We start from the raw sequence: 26,158 nt of genomic DNA, 5'->3' as shown, positions 1-26,158 counted from the left end.
AAGAGCACGTGCACGCTCGCTCTCTTCAGAGTGATACGCCATTACTGAGCCCCATCAGGAAATCCATACTGGAACCCTGCAAATGGATCGATACCACACTCGCCGGCAGACACTTCTCAAACGAACAGCTACAATTCACTAACAGTATTGATTAGCATTTATGCTACTCCACGGATTAATGACCACTTCCATAATTCAATTAGGAGGCATCATGATAATGAATTTAGTGCAGTGTGCTTTCCAAGATGCACAATTAATATCGCCATAAGCCCTGTGTTTGAAGCACGTGTAAAAGCGTGATCTATTCATGTCAAGTCCCAGCTGTCTGGTACGGAGACGATGACCCAGTAAACTTGTCAATTCGGTACACAAACATTTTAGGGGAATTAGAACCAATTTAAAAAAACAACTTCTTACTCAAGGAACAAAGAAAGCCACCACACTGCAGACTGGAGTTAATGTATTTGCAAGAAATATTAAGACTTTAAATCCATAAATGGATGCATATAAATAAAAACTAAAAGCAGAGATTGAAGACTAGAGTATTTTATTACTATAATTATGTGCAACACTCATGGCAGCCACCAGGGGGAAGCAGTGTGTTATTAGTACAATCTGCATGTGAACTGCAGCATCCGATTATTATTCCATTTCCCCTTTATTTCCCCTGCCATCGTATTAACACCCTTAATAGGACCAGCTTTCCTTACTGTGGTGAAGATGATGAGAATGACTTTTGCGGTTATACAGACTGCAGTTTTGGCAACGATTGTCATTCTATGTACAGTGTTTGGTACAGAAAGTGAATACACTAGCTGCATCAAACGCCAGGGTTTTCAGTAAGACAGCTTGCAGAGCTCATTGTCACAGTTAGGTCTGCAGATCGCTACGTGCAAATGAATGCACTGCAAGGCTCCACACGAGGCAGCTGCGGAGGAGAGCATGCAGGCTGGTCTGTATGTAGGGTTACAGATGGGCAGTGTGTTGGATGAGTAGGTGGACCCAAGCAGCACAAGATAATCCATTTCTTGGGTTTACGTGAGTTCTGGACACTAGAACAAGGGGAGAGGTTTTAAATCTCCTTTCCTGGAAAGCAGGTGCTTTTCCTTACAGGAGATTCTGAGATGAAAGTGATCTGTCACACACACACGAAAACAATGGCAATTGGAAAGGATGCTTCCAGAGTTTTTATTCCATTCAACGGCTTAGAAAAACGCAGCACTAGCAGCAGACAAAGCAGAGAGCTGCAATGACTGACAACATAAACAGCAGTATGGCACGGGAGCGTAGAAAAGGGAGGAAATCTTGGGGGATAATTTTTTAACGTTTGGGGGGGGAGGATTTAGGAAAGTGGATTTGCAACTCCATCACTGGCAACTTACAATGCTCTCTGGGAAGATGAAAACACTAGACATGTGCCCCCCTGTCGTCGACAATTTAGCAGCACACACCTCCCACCCCTGGGCAAGCCTCAGCCCCTTGAATGGGGGAAAATGAGAGAAGTGTCTGGCAACCCTGCTAATTGAATTACTCAGGCAGACCTGCACTGCACACAAGCCAAGGAGCGGGGATACAAGGCAGGCATTCAACCAGGAATTACCACACTCAAACATGAAGATGAAGAAGATGAAGAAGAAATCCAGTTCCTTGGTTTAAGCAATCCTGATAGAACAAGTTAATCCAAGTAAAATTTGCAGTAATAAAAATGTATATAATATTTATTCATGTAATAATAATTCATAGTAATATGCAAGTAAAATTAAAGTATGTGCTCCAGTGATTTCCCATCACAGTCCTAAACAAACCCCTTCATCATGATTGTATTTCACATTATTTTTATTGTTTATTAGTACTGTTATCAGTCTGCATGATGTGAGAACATGTAGCGTGGTCTTACAAGATCTGTATTATTATTCCATAACAATTCGGATCAACACCAAACTCCTCGAGTTTGTGCGCTACACACACCAAATCTCCATGTTCTCTCCATCGGTGTGCTGCACCATGGATTCACACTGCTGTCCTATTTCATTTTCAGAAAAGAGTGGATCAAAAAAGATCATAGGAGGTAGGTTGGAGTCTGTGCTATTGTGTCGTTTGACAGTATGTAGTACTGTAATAGTAGTGTATGTAGGCCACAATGTCTAAAGTGTGTCAGTCATTAGTGTATATCAGTCATTTCACACTATTACTTTTTTGTCGGTCCTTTACCATACTGTCTTCCCTTTCCTTATTCAGCTCATAATTGCATATAAAAACGGCTTAAATTTGTCTTGGGAGAAATCTCCACTCTATGATCAGTTATATTACTACTGGTACTACAGTGGGGGAAAAAAGTATTTGATCCCCTGCTGATTTTGTACGTTTGCCCACTGACAAAGAAATGATCAGTCTATAATTTTAATGGTAGGTGTATTTTAACAGTGAGAGACAGAATTACAAAAAAAAATCCAGAAAAACGCATTTCAAAAAAGTTATAAATTGATTTGCATGTTAATGAGGGAAATAAGTATTTGATCCCCTATCAATCAGCAAGATTTCTGGCTCCCAGGTGTCTTTTATACAGGTAACGAGCTGAGATTAGGAGCACTCTCTTAAAGGGACTCTCCTAATCTCAGCCTGTTACCTGTATAAAAGACACCTGTCCACAGAAGCAATCAATCAGATTCCAAACTCTCCACCATGGCCAAGACCAAAGAGCTGTCCAAGGATGTCAGGGACAAGATTGTAGACCTACACAAGGCTGGAATGGGCTACAAGACCATCGCCAAGCAGCTTGGTGAGAAGGTGACAACAGTTGGTGCGATTATTCGCAAATGGAAGAAACACAAAATAACTGTCAGTCTCCCTCGGTCTGGGGCTCCATGCAAGATCTCACCTCGTGGAGTTTCAATGATCATGAGAACGGTGAGGAATAAGCCCAGAACTACACGGGAGGATCTTGTTAATGATCTCAAGGCAGCTGGGACCATAGTCACCAAAAAAACAATTGGTAACACACTACGCCGTGAAGGACTGAAATCCTGCAGCGCCCGCAAGGTCCCCCTGCTCAAGAAAGCACATGTACAGGCCCGTCTGAAGTTTGCCATTGAACATCTGAATGATTCAGAGGAGAACTGGGTGAAAGTGTTGTGGTCAGATGAGACCAAAATCAAGCTCTTTGGCATCAACTCAACTCGCCGTGTTTGGAGGAGGAGGAATGACCCCAAGAACACCATCCCCACCGTCAAACATGGAGGTGGAAACATTATGCTTTGGGGGTGTTTTTCTGCTAAGGGGACAGGACAACTGCACCGCATCAAAGGGACAATGGACGGGGCCATGTACCGTCAAATCTTGGGTGAGAACCTCCTTCCCTCAGCCAGGGCATTGAAAATGGGTCGTGGATGGGTATTCCAGCATGACAATGACCCAAAACACACAGCCAAGGCAACAAAGGAGTGGCTCAAGAAGAAGCACATTAAGGTCCTGGAGTGGCCTAGCCAGTCTCCAGACCTTAATCCCATAGAAAATCTGTGGAGGGAGCTGAAGGTTCGAGTTGCCAAACGTCAGCCTCGAAACCTTAATGACTTGGAGAGGATCTGCAAAGAGGAGTGGGACAAAATCTCTCCTGAGATGTGTGCAAACCTGGTGGCCAACTACAAGAAACGTCTGACCTCTGTGATTGCCAACAAGGGTTTTGCCACCAAGTACTAAGTCGAAGGGGTCAAATACTTATTTCCCTCATTAACATGCAAATCAATGTATAACTTTTTTGAAATTCGTTTTTCTGGATTTTTTTGTTGTTATTCTGTCTCTCACGGTTAAAATACACCTACCATTAAAATTATAGACTGATCATTTCTTTGTCAGTGGGCAAACGTACAAAATCAGCAGGGGATCAAATACTTTTTTCCCCTCACTGTACTTATTAATTATCATTCATTATTAATCTTAGCAAAACCTCAGTCAAGGGAATGGGCTTGGCATAGTAGTAGTAGTAGTAGTAATAGTAATAATTATTATTAATAATAATAATAATAATAATAATAATAATAATAATAATAATAATAATATTATAATATAATATACTGCTACTATCCTACATACTTTCAAATACTATCAGTTATGCATAATAAACTAAATTATTCTTGACCTATTCTAATATTTTTTTCAAATTGAACTATCACATCTTCAGACACTTTCAATTTGGACATGGATTGCAGAAATACATTTGTACAGCTAGCAAAAACAAAAAACATGAAGCGGATCAAACTTCTCAATAGTGGGAGACTCATCCGGTTTTGTTTGTTTGTTTGGCAAAAAAATGGTTTCGGTGGCAAAGCATTGTGTGGGCCACGTGAACACTTTCTGTGCAGGAGATAGACAGAGGGGAAATTAACAGGAAAGAAAGTGAAACTCTGACTACGTCATTGCAAAGGTAACTGGTTATGTACAACATCCCAGAGGGCACAGGGAAGGAAAGCAGAACCCACTATAATTAGAGCACAAGCAGCAGCAGCAACACACACACACACACACACACACACACTTGACAAACTGGTAACAAGGTCCAGGAAGGTTGAGGGATGTCCCGGGACTGTATGTTTGGCAGGGGCACTGCTGCGAAATGGCTCACCTATTCCAGGAAGCAAAGATCTGCAAAATCCCCTTTCTTAGATGGTAGGGTGTTACACTGCAGCCTTCAAAAGCAATGATTCAGTATCTCTGCTTCCATGACTACAAGATTGTGTTTTGAACTTTTATGGGTTTATAGTTCTCCAGAAGGACTGCTAGACTATCATGTCTATTCTCCTTTTTGCCACGTCAATGTCATTAAACACAGAAAAGCAAAAGGAAAACTACAGTGTTTATATTCCATAGGGAAAATAATTAGAAAGGAAAAAAAAAAAAATAGATTGTAAAATGTCAGTCCCTCAAACATAGCCACACTGGCCACAGACATACGTAACCAGTGTCTTAGAAAGAGGAACTGACAGCTTATTAAAACAGTCTGAAATATTGATGGCTCTTATCCATTTCACCCAAGTAAGAGCAAATCCGGTGTCTGCAGGGTTTCAGCTGAAAGCTGTACAGCACAATGTCTCAGAGGCGGTATATCAGCACAAATTTACTGCAGCTGAAGCTGGGGGAGCATTCAGAGAAGAAAAGGGAAAAAAACATCAGGCAGCTCTGGCAGTAAGAGTATTAAAAAAGGATTGGGCCTGGAGGAGCTGAAGACAATTTCTCTGTTTTAATGCTCATCATTCCGTACCCTGTCTGAACCGGCATCGAGCACTGCCCTGGCCTGACCACATAGCTCTTAACTCTAGTATATTGTGAAAAAAGTTTTAATAGCTGTCATACTAATAATGCAGAAGAAACCATGAAAATAAATCTGTAATCCACTGCCTTCATGCATATGCATGAGATCTAATGTCAGACAATTTGGGAGGACAGATCTTAAATGTACAGCATCTCAGACAGTAAGGTGGCACATAATGTGTGAATCCTTTTCTTCAGAATGGAGCAGATAACTGCAAATTGGTTCTACTTCACTCTACTAGACGGGCACAGATTCATACCAGTTCTCAGTATGTGTGGAACTTTAAGAATTCTATACAATCCCCACATTCCACTGCCGTTGTAAACAACGCTTTCTCAGCCAAGTTGTCATGTGTAAATCACTGCTGCACTCCCTCCCCTGACAGGTGCGTTTCATACTGGACAATGACAATTTTGACGCTGATGATTTCGGATGGCGAAAAGCAGAGTTCCAAGTAACCCGGCTCCAATGGGGCTGAACGGATCAGTGTTGAAATATTCACACTGCAACAGAGAATTGAAACTGCACTGCATCGGGATGCGAAAATGCTTGTGAAAGTGAAATCCAGCACATTAGGATTATCTACAGGGGCCAAAAACAAAACAAAAAACTAACAAGACAAAAAGTAGCAGACAGGCAGCATATGACCAAAAATAATCTCTGTAATCTTCTCCAGCCCTACCAGTCAGCTTCACTCTGGTGCCATTTTCTACACTGTGAATATGAGAGTGCCTTCTCTCCTGCACCACGTAGTGCCACAATCAGAGTCCTCCATTGTTCCCCTTCCCATTCTCAATCAGGGCCAGTGGAGAGGAACAGAAGGTTGAGATGAAAATCCAGTTGCCTACGACTTTCACTGTCTACAAGAGATGCTTTTATATTCAATTTGATATCAATTATTTTTCTCCCATGTAGGCTTTTAGTAAACTTTTATAACCACCTGTAAGAGCTGTGGTAATTACGTAGGCATTATTCTAAAATGTATACAGTGTGAAGGCAGATTCAAGCAGCAATTCGAGCACAAGCAGGCTGGATAGTGTTGTTACCTCCTGCTAAACCACATGGCTGAAGCTCACACATATGCACTCAAATCTACACACACTGACAAGTATATAAATTCATTTGATATATATGGTTACAATGTCAAAACAGATAATAAAGTCAACCTTAGAAACAAAACAATATCCTTCTGGAAAGCTTTCAAATCAAATAACTTCTGGAACCTCCCTTTTATGCTTCACATTGGGGAAACAAATAGGTCACAAATACACTTCAATTTCTCATTAAATTCAAAATCTAATCATATAATTTTTATACATATACACACACACACACACACACACCGATCAGACATAACATTATGACCACTGACAGGTGAAGTGAATAACACTGATAATCTCGTTATCATGGCACCTGTCAGTGGGTGGGATATATTAGGCAGCAAGTGAACATTTTGTCCTCAAAGTTGATGTGTTAGAAGCAGGAAAAATGGGCAGCGTAAGGATCTGAGCGACTCTGACAAGGGCCAAATTGTGATGGCTAGACGACTGGGTCAGAGCATCTCCAAAACTGCAGCTCTTGTGGGGTGTTCCCGGTCTGCAGTGGTCAGTACCTATCAAAAGTGGTCCAAGGAAGGAAAAGTGGTGAACCAGCAACAGGGTCATGGGCGGCCAAGACTCATTGATGCACGTGGGGAGCGAAGGCTGGCCCGTGTCGTCCGATCCAACAGACGAGCTACTGTAGCTCAAATTGCTGAAAAAGTGAATGCTGGTTCTGATAGAAAGGTGTCAGAACACACAGTGCGTCGCAGTTTGTTGCGTATGGGGCTGCGTAGCCGCAGACCAGTCAGGGTGCCCATGCTGACCCCTGTCTACTGCCGAAAGCACCTACAATGGGCACGTGAGCATCAGAACTGGACCCCACGGAGCAACGGAAGAAGGTGGCTGTTTTGGCAGCAAAAGGGGGACCTACACAATATTAGGCAGGTGGTTATAATGTTATGGTTGATTGGTGTGTAATATATACACACACACACACACATTATGGAAAAACAAAGTCCTTTGTGGGCATCACAGATGAATGCACTACAGCTACTCTGAGGTAAGACTGGAGTCTCACATAGAAGGTTTTGAAGGAAAAAATTAAATAAAAAAACCTTTTCAAAGACCACACGGCTATGTGCCCTGTCCATTACTGGGAAGAAAACTGTGCTTACTCTGGTACAGTGACCATGACTCTTGCTGAGGCAAACAACGCCGCTTTATCAGGCCGACGATAACAGATTCCTTTTTAAGCAACCACAACAATCCCAGCTTACAGCCACAGCTCCCTGGGCAGCAATCAGTGATGGAAGGACTATTTTTCTTTTTTGTACTAATTAAGAAATCATGCTGAAAAGCAAAACCTTTTTGTGTGTGTGCGCACGTGTGCGTGTGTGGAGGGGGCTTACAAAATCAGCAAGTGAGAAAAATTAAAAACAGAAGAAAAGCAGAAAAGAAGAAATGAAAAGCTCTGTTTCACTTTCTTTAGTGCTGAAATAGTACAGTGTGTCCAGTAATGTGCTGTCCCCGCAGCCAATCTAAAACTACTGCTTAGGAGAGCTAAAATGAAATGTTAAACTATAGAAGCTTATAAGAGGTGCAGTGATACAGGGAATCTCACACAAATTCCAGTTTGAATATTAGAGGCACCACAGCCATCATAAGCTTCAAATTCATAAGTGTTCACATGCGGACTACACAAGTCCTAACGCAATGCATGAATATGGCCCTTTGGGAATATTGGGCAACAGGATTTGCTGCATAAATGTTTTAAAGGTAAACACAAGCTAAAGACTTTCATAAGACAGACTCAAATTCACAACAGACTGCACGAGCCAACACTACGTGTCCCACTTAAGTATCTTTATGTTGACCATAAGCCCCATAGCCCAATGTGAATGCATTTATCGGTCACTGCAGCACAGTCAGGAAGCATTATGGCATAATTATGCCATTATAAATGCTATTATGCAGTAAGTTCTACACGTGCAGAGGTTTAAAGAGTTTTTTACATACAAGGGATGGCATTTTAAGTATGTATGTAATAATACTGCAATCACACCCTGTAGAGCATTGTGGAAACCTGCAATGTGAAAAGCAACTGAAATGTTGTGTCGTGTGCTCTAAACATGTTGACTAAATGGCATGCAATTCTTGCTGCAAGCCATAGAAATCCATTTCCAGAGCCAAAGCCTCTTTCAGGACTGTCAGGTTCAAATTGATTATTTAACAAGAAGCAATTGCTTGACAGTCAGTTGTGCTATACGCTGGACTGCACCAATTCCTGGATTTCTACTCATACAACCAACGTTGAGTCAACTTTTTTCCGGGAGTGCGGGGGGGGAGGGGTCTTTGGGTGCCACAGACAGCAGCTACAGACATTGCAAATTAAAAATTGCCAGTCCGCTTTGACAAAGAGCAAGACCAACTCTGTAGTGTCATGGCATTGCTTTTTATATTGTCCACCCAACACGATTCAAAAGCATATTTGTCCAGTTTGAAATTGAACAATTCTATTAAATAAAAAATGTCAACCAAGAACCCTCATATTGTCTCAATGGCAAAGAAGTTCAAAATACCTCTAAAAATATTCCACCTACAATCAATTAATACAATACTGACTGAATATGTTATAAAAGCCTTGTAGATGGTAAAAACACAGCAAAGCCACAGACAAGATATATAGCGCCACAGACGTGCGCTCTCTCAAACTGCATGAAGGCTTCACTGCCTCCTCTCTCTTGCTCAATTATTAATGAACTGTTTTCTGGTGCACAAAGTGGACCGTGAATTGCAAGCAAGTTTCCAAAATAAAGTTTTGTACTTAAAAATGTAAAAAACTCAGAAGTCAAACAAACACCCAGAGAACACAATCAGCTGGCCTAGTGGGCTTACAGAGTTAAAATCCCCCCCTCCCCACACACACTGGTGCTGTACAGAAATTTGTCTGCTGCCAAGCTCTGACGCCACCGATAAATGCTGCAAAGTATCGGAGGAGGCAGCCTGTGATGATCCCCGCTTAATGTCCGCAAAGCAAGAGCAGATGCGTCACAGCCATTAGACACTGATGCACTGAAACTCGCACCTTCATTTTTTTAATTTTAATTTTTTTAAATGGATCCAACTGCTCCTTCATAATGAATTAAAACGATGAATCACACTCTACTTCATTCCTGTAATACATTATATTTTTTCCACAATATAATCATTATTAAGGTTTTTAAATGTAGTATTGTTAAATGCTTTTGCGTATAAATAACAATGGTCTCAACAGGATGAGGTTTAATTCAACATAAGATTGATTCTTGTGCCATTTAAAGATAAACGTTTTCAAAATTGAAATTGGAGATCAGTGCCTAAATGTGTGCTTTAAGATGATGCGCTCCTCTCTGTCGGATACCTTTCAACCCTCTACTGATCCCTTCAATGCATTGGCAAGTTTAATTGTGCTACATTTACTGCCGCTCCATCCCCGTCCCTCCCCAGGATGAAAGCATCAGAGAGTGGATAATGAATGTTCTGTTCCTATCATGGTTACGTACCCATACTGGACCTCTCTCTGCTGTTACATAGCTAACCCATTTAGATTGAGACTGCATGGCTGAACTCTTTTAGAGTCTCAAAGGGGAAGCTAAAAGAAACAAAATTACAACAACTAAAAAAAAAAAGAGAACAAAACATGAAAATAAGACACTAAACCATGCATAAAGGGACCATTCAAAACACCTTTATACTACATACATTCTGCTTTAGCCTGCAGCAAAACATTGCCCCACAAAAGGGACAAGTTGTCACTATTTCTTTTTTTTGTGTGTTTTTTTTTTTTTGCCATTCACAACCACCACTGCACAATAAGCTTAGGGAGAGCTTTAATAATACATTGAAAAAAATAAAGCGATTTAGTGTTGAGTATACACTACTCATAGTAAACTGCAGCAGGTGTTGCTATGTTCCTGCACAGATTGCCTCAGTGATTCACCTTTGTGATTTAGCAGTGTAGTGTGCTAGTATGGCATTCATGGTCCCGCAGTACAAATGTTGATTTTCTTTCATGAGACAGCAGGAATTGGGAACATATGCTTTGGACCAGCAATGTACTAGTCCATGTGACACACTATCAATCTGCAAATAGAGCAACTGACCTCTGAAATTCAATATTTATAGCAATAAAATGCAAAGTTTTGCTTGTTTTCCCCCCTCCTGTCTCCAGTGCCCCAACAGAGATTACATTTTGTGTCAAAGCCCAGCTGGTGTACATCTGGGAAGAATTACGGTTTAGTGCTGCGACACAGCCTGGGCTATGTATGAAAAACGTATGGAGTGCAACTGCATTTCTCGATGCTGCCGCTCTTCATGCACTGCAGTGGGACTTTCTAAAGTGATTTCCTTTAAGAGGAAGAGATGGCTGTAATACGTTATTTCACCCATGCATGGCTTCTGATTTCCCAGATTGATAGTCTCTAAACCATGCGTGATAAGGACCGCACAAAACAGGAAAAGAAAAACGCTCACGAAAGCTCCCCATGCCAACCGCATGTGTATCCATAAACACACCGGTCATGGTTACAAGACACAGCTCATATCTTCAACAGATCACTTTGGGCAAGTTGTTTGTTTAGGCTATAGTTTAGACCGACGGTTTTACTTTTATTTTATTTGTGCATTTATCAATGTTAGAGTTTTACAGGTTTTGCAACATCACAAACATCTAAAGGAGACTCAGCGAGAGGTGTCACTCTACTGTCAGCAACAGGAAACAGGGAACTTCTTTACCAGTACAAAGAAAGGCAAGTTTGACTGTGTTGTAGAAACCCCAGCAGAGAGAACAGCATTGAAAACAATCTTCCAGTTTGCTTCAGTATTTTAATATCTCAAGGAGGACAAACGGTTCTTACTGTACTGTATTGGCCAAAGGGGGAAGAGCAAAATGAAAGAGCAAAAATTAAAGTTGAGAGTAAGCTATGAACAACCATGCTATGGCTCCCACAATACTCACGCATGGTTAGCATTCTAGAAAATATCTGTCTGTTTAGACTTTTGTTGTTTGTTGGTTTTCTAAATGGTGTTTTCATATGTTAAAGTGAATGGTCACCTCATTACAGATAGATGGGAATCAATAGCTTGAAATCAGCTCTGTGGATGTGAATTTATAATGACAGGAGAAAAAAAAAATGAAATTAATTGGATAGCCTACATGTTTTGGAACAAGAGTTAATATTTATTTAAATGCACTGTTTAATAAAGATAATATACAAGTACATTTAAAAAAAAACATGTATTGTGCATGGGGAATTTTGTTTAATACTTGCATGGTTCTAGATTTCTTATAAATGTTACAACTATTATATTATACACTCACATAAAGGATTATTAGGAACACCATACTAATACTGTGTTTGACCCCCTTTCGCCTTCAGAACTGCCTTAATTCTACGTGGCATTGATTCAACAAGGTGCTGAAAGCATTCTTTAGAAATGTTGGCCCATATTGATAGGATAGCATCTTGCAGTTGATGGAGATTTGTGGGATGCACATCCAGGGCACGAAGCTCCCGTTCCACCACATCCCAAAGATGCTCTATTGGGTTGAGATCTGGTGACTGTGGGGGCCAGTTTAGTACAGTGAACTCAATGTCATGTTCAAGAAACCAATTTGAAATGATTCGACCTTTGTGACATGGTGCATTATCCTGCTGGAAGTAGCCATCAGAGGATGGGTACATGGTGGTCATAAAGGGATGGACATGGTCAGAAACAATGCTCAGGTAGGCCGTGGCATTTAAACGATGCCCAGTTGGCACTAAGGGGCCTAAAGTGTGCCAAGAAAACATCCCCCACACCATTACACCACCACCACCAGCCTGCACAGTGGTAACAAGGCATGATGGATCCATGTTCTCATTCTGTTTACGCCAAATTCTGACTCAACAGAAATCGAGACTCATCAGACCAGGCAACATTTTTCCAGTCTTCAACTGTCCAATTTTGGTGAGCTTGTGCAAATTGTAGCCTCTTTTTCCTATTTGTAGTGGAGATGAGTGGTACCCAGTGGGGTCTTCTGCTGTTGTAGCCCATCCGCCTCAAGGTTGTACGTGTTGTGGCTTCACAAATGCTTTGCTGCATACCTCGGTTGTAACGAGTGCTTATTTCAGTCAAAGTTGCTCTTCTATCAGCTTGAATCAGTCGGCCCATTCTCCTCTGACCTCTAGCATCAACAAGGCATTTTCGCCCACAGGACTGCCGCATACTGGATGTTTTTCCCTTTTCACACCATTCTTTGTAAACCCTAGAAATGGTTGTGCGTGAAAATCCCAGTAACTGAGCAGATTGTGAAATACTCAGACCGGCCCGTCTGGCACCAACAACCATGCCACGCTCAAAATTGCTTAAATCACCTTTCTTTCCCATTCAGACATTCAGTTTGGAGTTCAGGAGATTGTCTTGACCAGGACCACACCCCTAAATACATTGAAGCAACTGTCATGTGATTGGTTGGTTAGATAATTGCATTAATGAGAAATTGAACAGGTGTTCCTAATAATCCTTTAGGTGAGTGTATATAAAGTAGAATATAGTGACTGCCAAGACATTCACAATTTCCAGAGTAACTGCATTATGCATTGCCTACATATGTATGAGAAGAGAATACTAATAAAATGAATTCAATGGATCTCCAACATTTTTTTACATCATGTTTTGACCCCCCAAAAACCAATGAATGCATTACAAAAAAAACACCACTCCATAATCTCCAGCAAGAACTAGCCTATTTACAGCATTAGATTTTTCCAAGAATAGATTATAATTGTGTTGCACGTAAGATTACACTTTCCCCTCTGTATAGCAAGAGCCACGGGGAAACCATTAACCACTGAACGAGCATGACGACAATATTAAGTCAATACCATCTCACTGAAACCGTGGATCTCTGGATTCACTTGAAAGGTTTATCTCATCAAATCTCTGAACCTGGCTGGAGTTCAATTTTATATAACATTAAAGCGGCAGCTACCCCAGACAAAGACGTCCAGAAACAACAGGCACACGAAAACACGCTGATGCGAATATACAGCATTCTCAGACTCTCAGAGCAGCGTAGCAGATCAAGACAAGATGCTGAGTAGGTTGAGATCAGGCAAATTGCTGTACAAATCAGCCCTGCCACATCAGTGGGGGAAGAGATCTGCTTCTGCAAAGAACTGCTAGAGAAGCACTTGCAGGCGAGACGTGCGCTGAAAAGGAAGTCAGATGGTATCGGTATTAAGAAATTTGTGCACTTATGACAGTTTCACAGAGACTCATATTGGTACAATGGGCCTGGAAGAAACTATGTAACTGGAGGAGACTGTTCGGTATTGCTTAAACAGTGACCTGTATTGACATTTGGTTACTCTGCTTTGATTGCAGTCATGAAGAGAAGTAAAAATAAATAAATACATTTAAGGGAAATAATGTATAATATAATATAAAAGATGTAAATGTGGCCAATGCCTTATGGTAAAGCATGGGGCCTCATTGCCTCCCCCACAGATTCTAAGCTTGGCGGCACACACTTAGGGGTAATTTACACACACTTCAGCAAGGCCCACGAAAAAGCAAATTAACTAGTCTCTTATATTTGAATACAAAAATCTAAAATCACCTCTTTGCAGCAGGGTGGACACATGTTTAAATGCAAGTCTCATCCTGGGTTGCCCATGCTTGCGTGTGTGTGTCAATCTGCTTTAACGGACCGTTCCACTCTGTGTCTGTGCTCAGGTACACCCGTGGAGATGCTGCTGCAGCGAGTGCAAATGGAGTCAGAGGAAGAGGGGACCAGGCGGCCAATCAGGGTGGCTGTAGATGTTCGCTACAGGCTAGGGGAAAGGAGCGAGACCCGCCTGCAGGAGCTGGGCCTGCACAGCGCACGCGAGCTCACAGTGGAGGACGTTTATTACGACAACGAAGACTTCCAGCTGGCTGCCCAACAGACGTGGCTAAGCACCCGCGACGGCCAGTGGAGGCTGATCGTGGGTCAGGGGCCACATGTTGACCTGAACAATACAAACAAGAAGGAGTCTCATGGGAGCCGGGCAGGCAGCGTGGTGAGCCAGGGAGCCAGCTGTGCACCTCCTCCGCAAGTCAGCAGGGCAGGCGGGGACGTCCGTCAACCCGCTGAGAGCAAAGGGGGAGGAGGAGCACAGAGTCTGGAAGAGCATGAAGGCACCTTATCAGCCGCACCTGGCGGAAGCTCTGGGCCTCTGCAAGAGAAGCGGAGGGTACCAGCAGCCCCCCCTGCGTCTGATCCCCAGCCAGCTCCCAGCAACATGGCCCACTCATCCTCCTGTAACCCAGACGTGGGACCAGAGCTCCTGCACTGTGAACTGACTACAAACAGACTGATAGTCGAGCTCTTGGCAGGGTGCCTGCAGTTCCCTCTGACAGGAGAGGAGCAGAAAAACATGACCATGGAAAAGTTTGTGGAGCTGGCTGGCCTCCAGCCCTACGGCAGCTGGACCGCGACCAAGAAGCTGCAGTACAGGCTGCGAGACGCCTGCACGCTCGTCACAGAGAAGGACTTTGCTTACTCTCCGGCCCGGCACACTGCTGTCCTGTCCATGCAGGTGGACGTGTTAGACATCATGAGTGAGCTGGGGAAGATCGAGAGGATAGCAATGGAGTTAGAACTGGAGCCCCTGGCCTGATTGCCCTGAACCTCCGCCAAGTTACTACAACACCGGACTGCCTTTCGCAAAGGGCAAGACCTCTTCTGTGTGGAGCAGGATTTCTTTAGAGATGTGGAGCATCTTTGTTAAGTGTATTGTACTTTGGGTTCTGTACCGGGGTGTCTGTTTTCCACAGATCCCACTAGTGACAAAGCAAATATGAGAGTTTTAATTGCTATGCATGTCTATTCCTTCTGTTATCAATAAATCTGAGGTTAAATCAAATTACAGTAATAATGTGCTTTGGCTCAAATAGCAACTTATGCTGTGAAGACACTTTTAGTTAATAAAGATTGAGGTCCAAAATTTTAAAGATTTCCGTTTTGTTGCCTTGATTACCTCTAATGATAATCTACTTCTGAATGAAATCGTTTCGAGCTAGGCTTGCTAGAGGACTGATAATATTAATAATTACATTAATGGTGCATATTAAATAAAATATGGAATATATGCTGGCAAGTGTGACATCCCTTTCACACAAGTTCATTGCACAGTATGCAGACTGCCAAACTAAAAGGTTGCATTTGACCAATGCACACTGTACGGTCAACCAGTTAAGGTTGGAATTGTAACTAAGTAGTAAGAAATTGAAAAGGAGAAAAAAAAATAGAAAGAAAAGCAAATGGTTCAGTATGTACTGCTATAGAGAAATGCACTGGGTTCAAATAGTGTGAAATGGGATGAGAGCCCTAGAGATAGGGCTTATATCAGTGGACTGATCCCAATAGAAAGAAACCTTCCTGGCACATTCCCCCATTGAGAAAAAGGCATGCGCCAGCTCTGATCATAATGATGGGGAGATGCTTTCAACAGTGAAAATTGCAGGTGTGATGCATGCCCTATTTCCACAGCAGTGCACAGTGATGACTGGTGAGACAACTTCAATTTCCAGAGTACATGTAACCTGCCTATGCTGTACCACGTTCATCACTTTGATATTGGTTGTGGTACGCTATAGGCACATGTATCAGAGAAGTAACTTTCATTTCGAAATATTATTTATGACTTTCTATTCTCTCCTTTGCTAACTTTTACCTTTGAAGCTGTTCATCTCCTTGCCTGTCTTTTTTTCTTTTTTGTTTCCTCATGGGGGAATGTTACATCAAAGCTAAAAGTCTCCATAGTGGCACACTTTAAATCAGAGCCATTTTGTTAATTAATAACAAAAACAGTAGCGGGGATTAAAGTCTGTGTCTTGGGAAGTCTGAGGAAAGGTGAAGAAGAAAGAGCCGAGGCCAAGTCACTTACCGTGCCATAAAAATACAATTTGATCGCACTTTAGAACATGTTTCGCAACAGAGAAACAGGGATATTAACATGCAGGGCCGTTTCCTAGGTTGGCTTCCCATGGGCTCCCGGTGATACAGGACACAGATGCACACAAGAGCGGCTCTGTAAATGGTGTGGGGAGAGTGTAGTGGAACATAGTCTGCAGGTGGATTGTGCCCATTCACTACCCAGAATGGACTGGCTCTAAATCTGTCTAAGCCATTATTTTGGCATGATGAAGATGGATCGACTTGGCTCATTTAGTGCCATTTCCTACTTTGATAACGTGACCATATTTAGAGGGAGTGAAAACTACTTTTCCCGTGAAGTGCCTAGTCACTCCAGGGTTAACCCATTCCTTGCCAAAGTCAACAGACAGGAGCAGCCGACTGAAGAAACACCTTATAAGTGTTACATGCATACAGACATTTATAACAAACTAATAGAATAAAAGTTTCCACCTGAGCCCCAATTAAAAAGTTTTTTTTTTTTTTTTGTAACAATATTAGGATCAAAGGAAATAAAACCTGGAAGCAGCACAGGCGTGTTTGTATAATTTCTTTCCCCTCGCACCAAGTGAATCATGGTTTTTTGTTTTTCCTCATTTCTGCAGCAACAAAGTGCTTGCAAATCAACAACACAAACCCTGCAGCTGATGCTCACAGTCAGTGTCACTCTTACCCCCTCCTGAGCAACATAACGTGCAATAATCATTCGGCACAGCTCTAGAGACAGCAATTAAAAAAAACACACACAGGACTGCAGCCCTGCAGGACCAAGGCTGTGTGTCGGTGGGTTAAACAAGGACACAGCTGCACCTTCACCGTCGGTGAAGCAACACTGGAAAATTCCATCTCTGAGAGAGTTTCATCCAGTTTCAGTGACACATAAGCAGAACAAATTCTTGCTGTACGGGTAACCAAAGAGCTGAGCCGTTTCCTCCTGCTACGCAGTCTTGGAGGCGAGCTGGGAGGGAGCGTGCCACCCCTGGGGGCTGGGAATGTTTCCGAAACGAGCCACATGCCTTTTGCATCTTTAATGACAAGCTGCTAGCACAGGGCATAAGCGCCATTCCCTCAGCATCACACTCATGACTTCTCCACTACAGTTCTATGTGAGCAGCGGTGGTCAGTGCTAGTTGCCTGTAGACTCTGGAAGCGTGTGAGGGTTTGCCTCGTTACGGCCTTAACAAGCAAGGCGCAGGTGCAGATGGACGTTAAATAAATAATGCTCAGAGCAAGAGTTTGAGATTTGGATGAGCATGAGCAATTTTTTAAATAATGGATTCAAAACTGGACTTTATCGATTAGTTTATTAGATTTTCTTGTCAAGATACTTTGTTATATTAAAGCTAGTTTTCATTTGGTTGTCTTACTCTGTTCATGTTTTCTTTCCAAATAGCTTCTCTCTCCCCGGTGTACCAGTTTCACTGCATTACCATAGCAACATATAAACACTTAATTCTCATTAAAAAGCAAAAGCATAAAAGGCGTATGAAGCCATTTGTGTGAATGTGGTCATGAATACAAGAACTCGAATACCCCCAAAATTCATTGAATGTTAAAATGATCAATTTGATTAATTGAATTATCCCTGCTCTACACTTTAGCTTTTCTGCCTGTGTTTCTTGTCAGTACAGAGTAACAATAATTAGTATTCCAAGGTGGTTTGCTATAAAGAAGCAAAATTATGTCCTGAAACAGTGATGCTTAAAACTGATGGGATTTTACTCATACAACACTAGCTAAAGCCTAGAAACAAGTACACAAAGTGGGCATCATAAAATAGCAGGACTAAAATATTTCACATCATTAACTGGAGGCTAAGAATCTAATTAAAAGGCTTGGCTGTATATTTTCAGAGAGATAAGGGAAGAGCACAAACCACTTGCTCTAACTACACTGATGTCAGCAGAATAACATACAATCCTTCAGAGATAAGCCCACGGAAACAAAGACAGAGAGATTCAGGGACAATAATGGAAAAGGGCAGACGGATACAAATAAAATACAGACAGACAAAGAGAGAGAGAGAGAGAGATGGATAACATTCAATTAGATCAGATTTCCGAGATTGATTTAACAGATAAGAGAGACAGTCAGACGGATAGAAAACCAAGGCAGAGGGATGTGTTGTACAGCAGAAGGCCCTCAGCAGCCACGTGGGGCGCAGTGACAAGGTGAACTGGTTTGTGTTAAGCATATTCTTCCTTGATCTAGCAATTGCATCGATAAGGTAAAAAACACCAGATATAGATCAGCCTCCGATAGTCTTGTGATTGCAAGCAGAGAAGTGACACAGAGGAAAGCACTTTGACCATCACTGGTCGCTACAGTCCTGCTGTAACTATACATTAATATTACTCACTTTACTGCACCTTAATTACTGTACCTGGGATTGTCAAATAACACCCCAGAGAGCCTGCAATGCAATTAATGTTTCAGAGCAGAGCAGGCGAATGATCACTGCCTCCCTTTGTAGGTCATTACTGACTATGTAACTAACATCTGTTTCCAAAAGTTTTGTTTTGTTGTTTGATTGTTTGATTGATTGTTTTTGTTAAATTTTTATAGATTACTTTGAAGTACCGCATCTGTAAAGTTACCTAATCAGGTACTGAATTCTCAAATTACCTGTTACACTAACTATTCCAAGCACCCCCAATTTAGGAGAACCTGGAGAAAATGCATCTGGCAAGTAACCAGCCAGGCTTTTATAATGAGATGCACAGTAAGTTTTTTCCAAGCTGCACTGTAAAGTGACATGAAATCATCACAGTTATAATTAGCATTTCCGGGTTTTGGGATTTCACAACAAGGGGATCATTCCTGGTACTGTCTCCAGGCGTGATGAAAAGCAGAGATCATATGGTCTATAAGACTCCAACAATAAGAAACTTTAACTGTAACAACCTTAATAGCAATATCTCCAATTGAAACCGAGCAGACCTGACCACTTGTAGTACTTTCAGTTAATCTATATGTTACTGGGATATAATACAATTATTTAAACAAACCGATCAAATATTACATATTAAAAAAACAAGCATTGTAAAGGATACACAGTATATATTTGTGTACTCTCTCCCCTTATTCGAGACATAGCTTTTTGGTGAACAAGGTCTTTGTATTCAAGATCCAAAAAAAAAACTATGGCTGAACACAGCCTGGATTCACATGCACTGCACTAGATTGACAGTGCGGATCAGCGGGCGCTCTTGCACAGACGCAGAGGCAGACACCATAGGAAGATGCAGCTCTTCATTCAAAGCTCTTTTCAGCAAGATTATTAAAAGAGTTGAAGACTTGTACAGCTTCTAAGGAGTGCTTCTGTCTTAGTTCACCTGGAAGTCAGCCAAGACTTTTAAAAAGCTTTGCACATACTGCCGGAGAGATGGCGTGTGTGAAAGAGAGGAAGCAAAACAGAGAAGGAGAGAAGCAGACAAACACCACACAAGATGCGAGGAGAAGAAGATTTGAAAGACAGCAGGGCTGGTTCGATTGAATCCAGGATTCTACAGGAGTGAATTTAAAATAAAATGATGGTGGAGGGAAGAGTCGATTCTGAGGTGTTACAAAGAATGAAAACCATTTGGATGTGAGATTGGTGTGGAGCATGCACCTTTTTAAGAAATGCATAATGAAAAGGAAGATGCATTGAGGGATCTACACACAGGCAGAGAAATTAAACCTGGAGAATGGGAAGGGTGGGATGAAAAGAGAAAGAATAGTCAATGAGCTCATGAAGGAGTATGGGGGTTGTTTTGGTTGTACTATGATTTGACTTCATTCCAAAAAGATTTGCATTAAATCAGACATGAAGGACCGATACACATTTCATAGCTCACATGACAGTGACACCAGAGATGAAAAAAGGAAAAGTTGATTTTAGTCAAGACATATTTTGAATGTAATATATATCACTTTGTATTGCACTTACATTTTGTAAATCGCCCTGGATAAGGGTGTCTGCTAAGAAACAAACAATAATAAATAACATGCTGAATGGTACAACAATCAAAATAAATATAGGCTACATAAACACACAGAATATACAGAAGTCCAGTATACAGCAGATATTTTTTTAATTCTCAGTCAATAAATGTGTACATTATGAAACAACTGTATTCCAGAGCTATGACAGAATAATTTGCCTAGACTTAGTCCACCAGATGTTGCAATTAAAATCTGATTCAATAGTGAACAGTGCCATTTATCTTCAGGCAGTGTGTTATCTTTATGATCTTATTCCCTGTCATTTTTTTTTTTTTTTTACAGGAGATGTGGTAATTAGGGGAGAACAGACGAACTCTGAATGCCTGAACGTCTTAAAATTCAAAAAGGAATAAAGCACAGTATTATCTGCATCAATAGCCGACCACATAACCTCTTGCATACAAAAACCCCAAAAGCTTCTGGTTGCTCTGCCTTTGATCAAAGCTCATACAAATATCTAACACTGTTGTATCTAACAATGTGTTGGTTAAAATGCAACTTAAAAAAAGCTGTAAGCCATTACTATGCCCTTCACATCTGCAGGCGAGGATGGATCGTAACAGTCCTCAAATACAAATCGGCACTGTGTGTATCGTTTACATTTATTTTTTGTCTTGAGTATAAGCGTCGGCACAGACTTGGTACATCATTTCTCAATTGAAGCATCCCAGTGTCTTTCCGGGAAATTAATGAATGAGGTTATGCTCTGGGCATTTCAAGTGACTACTAGGAACTGCTGACAAGACTTCAGCTTTTTATTTATATCCCCATGGACGGATGTGAACTACAGTCATTCATGAGACAAAAATAAGAAAAGAAAGAACCCCCTTCTAGATCAGGAGCAGTTCAGTATCTGGGCATCCCCCTGACAATGGCTAGGGAACATAATGTATGTAAAAATCCCAATACGTCACCCCCCCATATTTGAGCAAAGCAATCAATGCGACTAAACTACTTGACCCTCCTCGGTCGTGGTGACAATAGCAGTGAATCGGAGATGTAACTGAGGCTGGGAGCCTGCATTCCTTGCTAATGACGGCCCAGGTCAGAGCTGGGTAAACAGTGTCCTTTCTGAACACAAGGCTCAAGTCCAGGATGTATTTTCTTTAGCAAGCTGCCTTCACTGCACTAGATTCCACGGACACCATGAGAAAAGACTTGCTGCCCTGGTGCATTAATGATCAGCTTCCACAGTCACCCAGGGATACAAGCTTTCAAGGCAAGTGCAAAAAAATAAATAAAAAAAACGTCTAACACCTCACATCTCCAAACACTGGGCAGTGCTAGAGTACAGGACTGAAGGCTCAAAGTGCAGAATCAAAAGGGAAAACACTGACAGAGTTACAGGCCAGCAAGCAGCACAATTAAGGGGAACAAATTTAATCATAATCAATTTAAAAAGCCGGGGACATGCATAAGCACAATAAAGGAGCATGCTCGAGTGTGAATACAAAGAGTTCCTAAATGTGCACTGTTTGGGCATCCAAAGTAAGCAGCAGGCCACACACAGAGAAGCTCACCTGGAGGCGAGCTGTGGGATGGTAAGTGTAGTGGACTCTTAGAAACTGGTGGACCTGGTCCTTAAATGGCAGATGCAACAGGTTCCAAGTGCCACTTATTCACAAGAGTGGAATTGTGGAGACAGTCTGATGAAAACTGAAGATCTCCCACCACTAGAAATACAGGGGGAAACCATTCAGGACCAACCGCCTCAAAAGTGTCCTACTTTGGTCGCACCAGACTAGTGACCTCTCGTTTAGGCAGTACAGTAATCGTTTCAGTGCGACTCCAACTTCAGTGCCCTCTGATGGCAAATGTAATCTTTTTTTGATCTTGTACACATAAGGCATGAAAACAATTACACAAGTTGGTCTGACATATTAGGTGCTTCATGTCTGTGGAAAATCTGCACGTCTTTGGTTGTTCTCAAATAGTGTAATTTTAAAAACCCTGCAGTAGCAGCACCCAAGACTTAGGGTTTCACTGATAGAGTGGTCACTGCTGCCAACCACAACAGGCTCCTTTGGCGACAGGGAAAAGAAACACACACTCACAACCTAAAATAACAACACAGATGTAAAGCCATTTCATATAGCCTAGTCAGAGGCTCTCCTTTCTCTTTAGTCAATGGGAGACAGAGTGTAATTAGGCGCAGTCCACCTGCAAACTTCACACACCAAGCTCTCATATCTGAAGCGGGGGGCGATTTATTTAATATACGTTGTAGCCTTAATGATTTGGCATCCTGATCACGTCTCCAGTAAAGCACTTTTGGTTTTCTCACCTCAAACGCCTCTGTCGAAACACTCGAACACTCACAGAACCAGGCGGATGTTGTTAAACAGGACCGATTCTAAGCTAAAGGGGTCGTTCTGGTCAGAGGTGAGTGGGGCATCTGGGAAAGCAAAACTTTCACCTTGAGCGTTCCCTGCAGGCTGTTGCCCGTAGTCCCAGTCTCTCACATTTCGAGAATGCTGAAAAGTAGCCCCTATGCAAGAAGGGTAAACAAGCAAATATTGTATACAAATCATCGGTGGTGGGAGATTGCCATTTCAAACTGCCCTTTGTGGAGCGAGTGAAGGTCAGATCCAGGCACGAGAAGGGGCGTGATAGTGTTGGGTGTCCTGATCCTGCTGACAGTTGTGCAGCTTTGGCCTCAATGGCAGCTGATAGTCACGGGGGGGCAGTTAGGCTGCCGTCCAGTTTCATCCCCTGGCAATGCGTCATGTTAGAAATTCTGGCCTCAGCTGTTCACAGAGATGGATCTTCATAATCATTTAAAGATATGCGCAATGTGTGTGCGAAACTGTGCGTTTGTGAGGTTGTCAAACTTTCTTTTCCTTTATTTCCTGTGCAAAATATATTTTGCTAAAATCATATGAATTTCTTATGGGAATGATACCCAGAGGAATCGTTATATGTGCTCATCCTCAATCTGCAGTCATGTTGAGGAGGAGGCAGTGCGTTTTACTGCCAATAAAGAATGCTTCCCAGTAATGTAGCACTGGCTTTTTGCCATGCTAATGTCTTCAGGAAAATGAATAACACAAATATTCTAGTGGGTATACTACAATGAACTGAAGTGCTAATCACTGCATGTAACACTAAAGCATTCTCCTTACTTTGAAGTATTCCTTCAGAACACAAAGAACTTAAACTACAACAAACTGCTGTGTTGTTGGATTCTCATATTCAATAAAGTGAATCACATTCATCAAAACATTTAAAAAACTTTCAATCAAATCGTGCAGAAACACCCCCTTTTCTAAAGAAGCAACACTCTCATTCAGAACAGAAACTTCTTTGCACTTCAACAGCAAACCCTGCCAGAGCCTGAGTCCAGACATTTCTTGCTGCATCAATCTGCTGTGCTCTTGATAAACATCTGGTTTATGTCCCTGACTTATGTGCATCCCTGCTAAATTTGTGAGGAGGATCAAAACCAGCCTTTCATCATTAGCACTGTTTATCACTCATGACTCAAGTATTCCATTCCCAAAAACTCTTCTCCCGTCTGGAACAATGCTTGCACGAACTGTGCATGACTGCTCATAAACTATTCAACAGCATTAACAAGCTACATTACTGTAGAATTGTTCGTTATTGACTAAATGGAAGCAAACTACTGTCAAAGGGTTAAGGTATAGTGTTTTTTTTCTTTCCCGCATTGCTTTTTTTTTTTTTTAACAGGAGGTTATTGGTTCAATGTTCTGACTGTGTCACTGACTTGTTACTGTAAACACGTCGCTTATCATCCATGTGTTCAGTCCTGTGTACGAGATCTGAAACTGGAGGGGCTGTTTGTCTTACAGAGGCTGCTGATGCAAAGTTCAGTCATAGACTCAAAGTACATTGCTTTGGATGGACATCTCTGTTAAAGGACAGATTATTGCTATTATTTTTGACTACCTTCCCCACACAGTGTACGGGGTTCTCCATTGACCAGGGTTTCATCTGTGCTTGGACTTAACAATTAACCTTAATCTGCACTGGGATCAGAGCAGAGCCAGTCCTAAATGCCCAAAGAACAAACAATTACAAGTGTTTTTTAGTTGCTTTTTTTGTTTACCCCATGCTTTCAGGGTTGTTTGCCATCCTGACGGGAAGACAAATCAAACAAAAACAAATAATCAAAAGGAATTTGGACACTGCCACAAAAGATTGGGAATCTCAATAGCGATAGCAGATAAAACTGTTAATAAATACAATGTATATAAAAAAGCTTCCTTTGCCTAGCCTGATAAATATTTGCATTAGTGGATAACAAAAAAAAAAAAAAAAACAGCAGTTGAGCTTACTTGATTGTTTTCTCTAAGTTAAGCAACCAGAAAAAAGAAAAAAGTAAAGCAGGTAAGACTTTAACAGACATAAACACCCCTCACACATTTGGGTTTCAACTGAAGCACTAGCTTCTGGTCCTAAACTAATAACAAATCTCTGCAACCATCTTACAACATCACAGTTTGCAAGTACTTAATACAAGTAGCCTAGCTGTTCCCATTAACCCTTAAGGTGCACTGTGATGCACATGTCAAAAACATTTAACTAGCCTGACTAAAGTATATTGTCCCACTTTGTCAGGCCTCTGTATATGGCATATATGTTACACTGGGCTCCTGAAGGTTAAACGAAAATAAGAGTACATAGCTGGGAGCAAAGAATATCTTAGGAAGGGTATCCCTGCTTTAAATTCTCCCCACTTACTCCACATGGCATGCTCTTCCTGCCTCAGTCTTCCTCACACATCCATCACTCAATCCTGCTCGCTGGTCTGGATTACTGATTAGACTGGGGGAGCCAGAAGGCTGAACATCCGGGAGTGCACAGGTCAGAAAGGAGGTGTTATTTCCAGAACTATTACCTGCTGGAAAATGCTAGCCAACATCTTCCCACATAATTCTTGAAGAGCTACAGGAAAATTAAAGGTATGATTTTATACGTCACATTTCAAGCAGCACACGGCACACTATGTTGAAGAAATAAAAATCATAATATTTTTTTAAATGACCTGAAAAATACTTTGTTGTCAAATAAAACTTTGTCCACACATCCATCTGCTTTAGGTAAAAATACAGCCGAGCTGCTTAGCAAAGATAATCTATTTGTGGGTGAAATTGCCATAAGCCGGAGCATTCACAAAGACAACGTTTCCCAGGAGCATGGTGTGCTGAATGCATCGATGTTTCACAGAGCACCACTTATTCCAGAGGGGTTCAGGAGAATAGCGTCACTGCACTCTGGAATACGAAGTGTAGTTTATGATCCAGATGAAAAAGTTGACACTCACCCCCAGAAGCAAATTCATTTAGCGAATTTTGAAATAATTTTCATGCAATGCTTTGGAATCCTCCAAAGATGAGTGGTGATACAGAACATACAAATGTTTTTGTGCACAGTTTCAGCCAAGTTACACTGCAGAAAGCCAGCTTGGCAAGTGGATTTCAGGAGCAGCACATGAGAGGACACAGGCATACAGTGGAGATCCAAACCCAGCAAAGCACTAACGTCTAAGCCGTGGCATACTGTTCAATGCTGCAGTTAACTTGGATGTGTAACCTCAAGTTTTACTAGACAGAGAAAAGGAAAGAGGGGGGGTGAGTTAGAGAGAGATAGGGAGAGTTGGGATCAGTAATCTTATGCTATTTGAAAACAAGAGCAAACTAATGGTCTCCAGCTGACCAGGAAGAATCAGGATTGTTCATACTGCATTTCGACATCATCTCGACATCATCATGGATGCTTGTGTGAATACACAAAGGTCAGCTACAAAACCACCTCTCACCCATATGGCCTAGTCTTTTCTGAAATCCAACGGTACTCTCAATTTTGTGCTCTTTTACCTCT

General features: G+C 41.7%; 2 protein-coding genes across 3 annotated transcripts in view; one reads left to right on the top strand and one right to left on the bottom strand.

Annotated features, from left to right (window-relative positions):
- ralgps1 (Ral GEF with PH domain and SH3 binding motif 1) overlaps positions 1 to 26,158 on the bottom strand; it is a 199,765-nt gene that overhangs the window by 157,247 nt on the left and 16,360 nt on the right. The gene's annotated exons all lie outside the window — the stretch shown is intronic.
- LOC136758244 (uncharacterized) lies at positions 10,823 to 15,342 on the top strand. The gene is made up of 2 exons (XM_066712507.1): positions 10,823 to 11,132; positions 14,104 to 15,342. Exons 1-2 carry the CDS (start codon positions 10,880 to 10,882, stop codon positions 15,027 to 15,029), a joined length of 1,179 nt encoding a protein of 392 aa, XP_066568604.1. The 5' UTR covers positions 10,823 to 10,879; the 3' UTR covers positions 15,030 to 15,342.

This window comes from Amia ocellicauda, chromosome 9 (genome assembly GCF_036373705.1).
Source record: "Amia ocellicauda isolate fAmiCal2 chromosome 9, fAmiCal2.hap1, whole genome shotgun sequence".
NCBI classification, from domain to species: domain Eukaryota; kingdom Metazoa; phylum Chordata; class Actinopteri; order Amiiformes; family Amiidae; genus Amia; species Amia ocellicauda.
The sequence above is the reverse complement of the archived record's forward strand: the minus strand, read 5'-3'. Positions and strand labels throughout refer to the sequence as shown.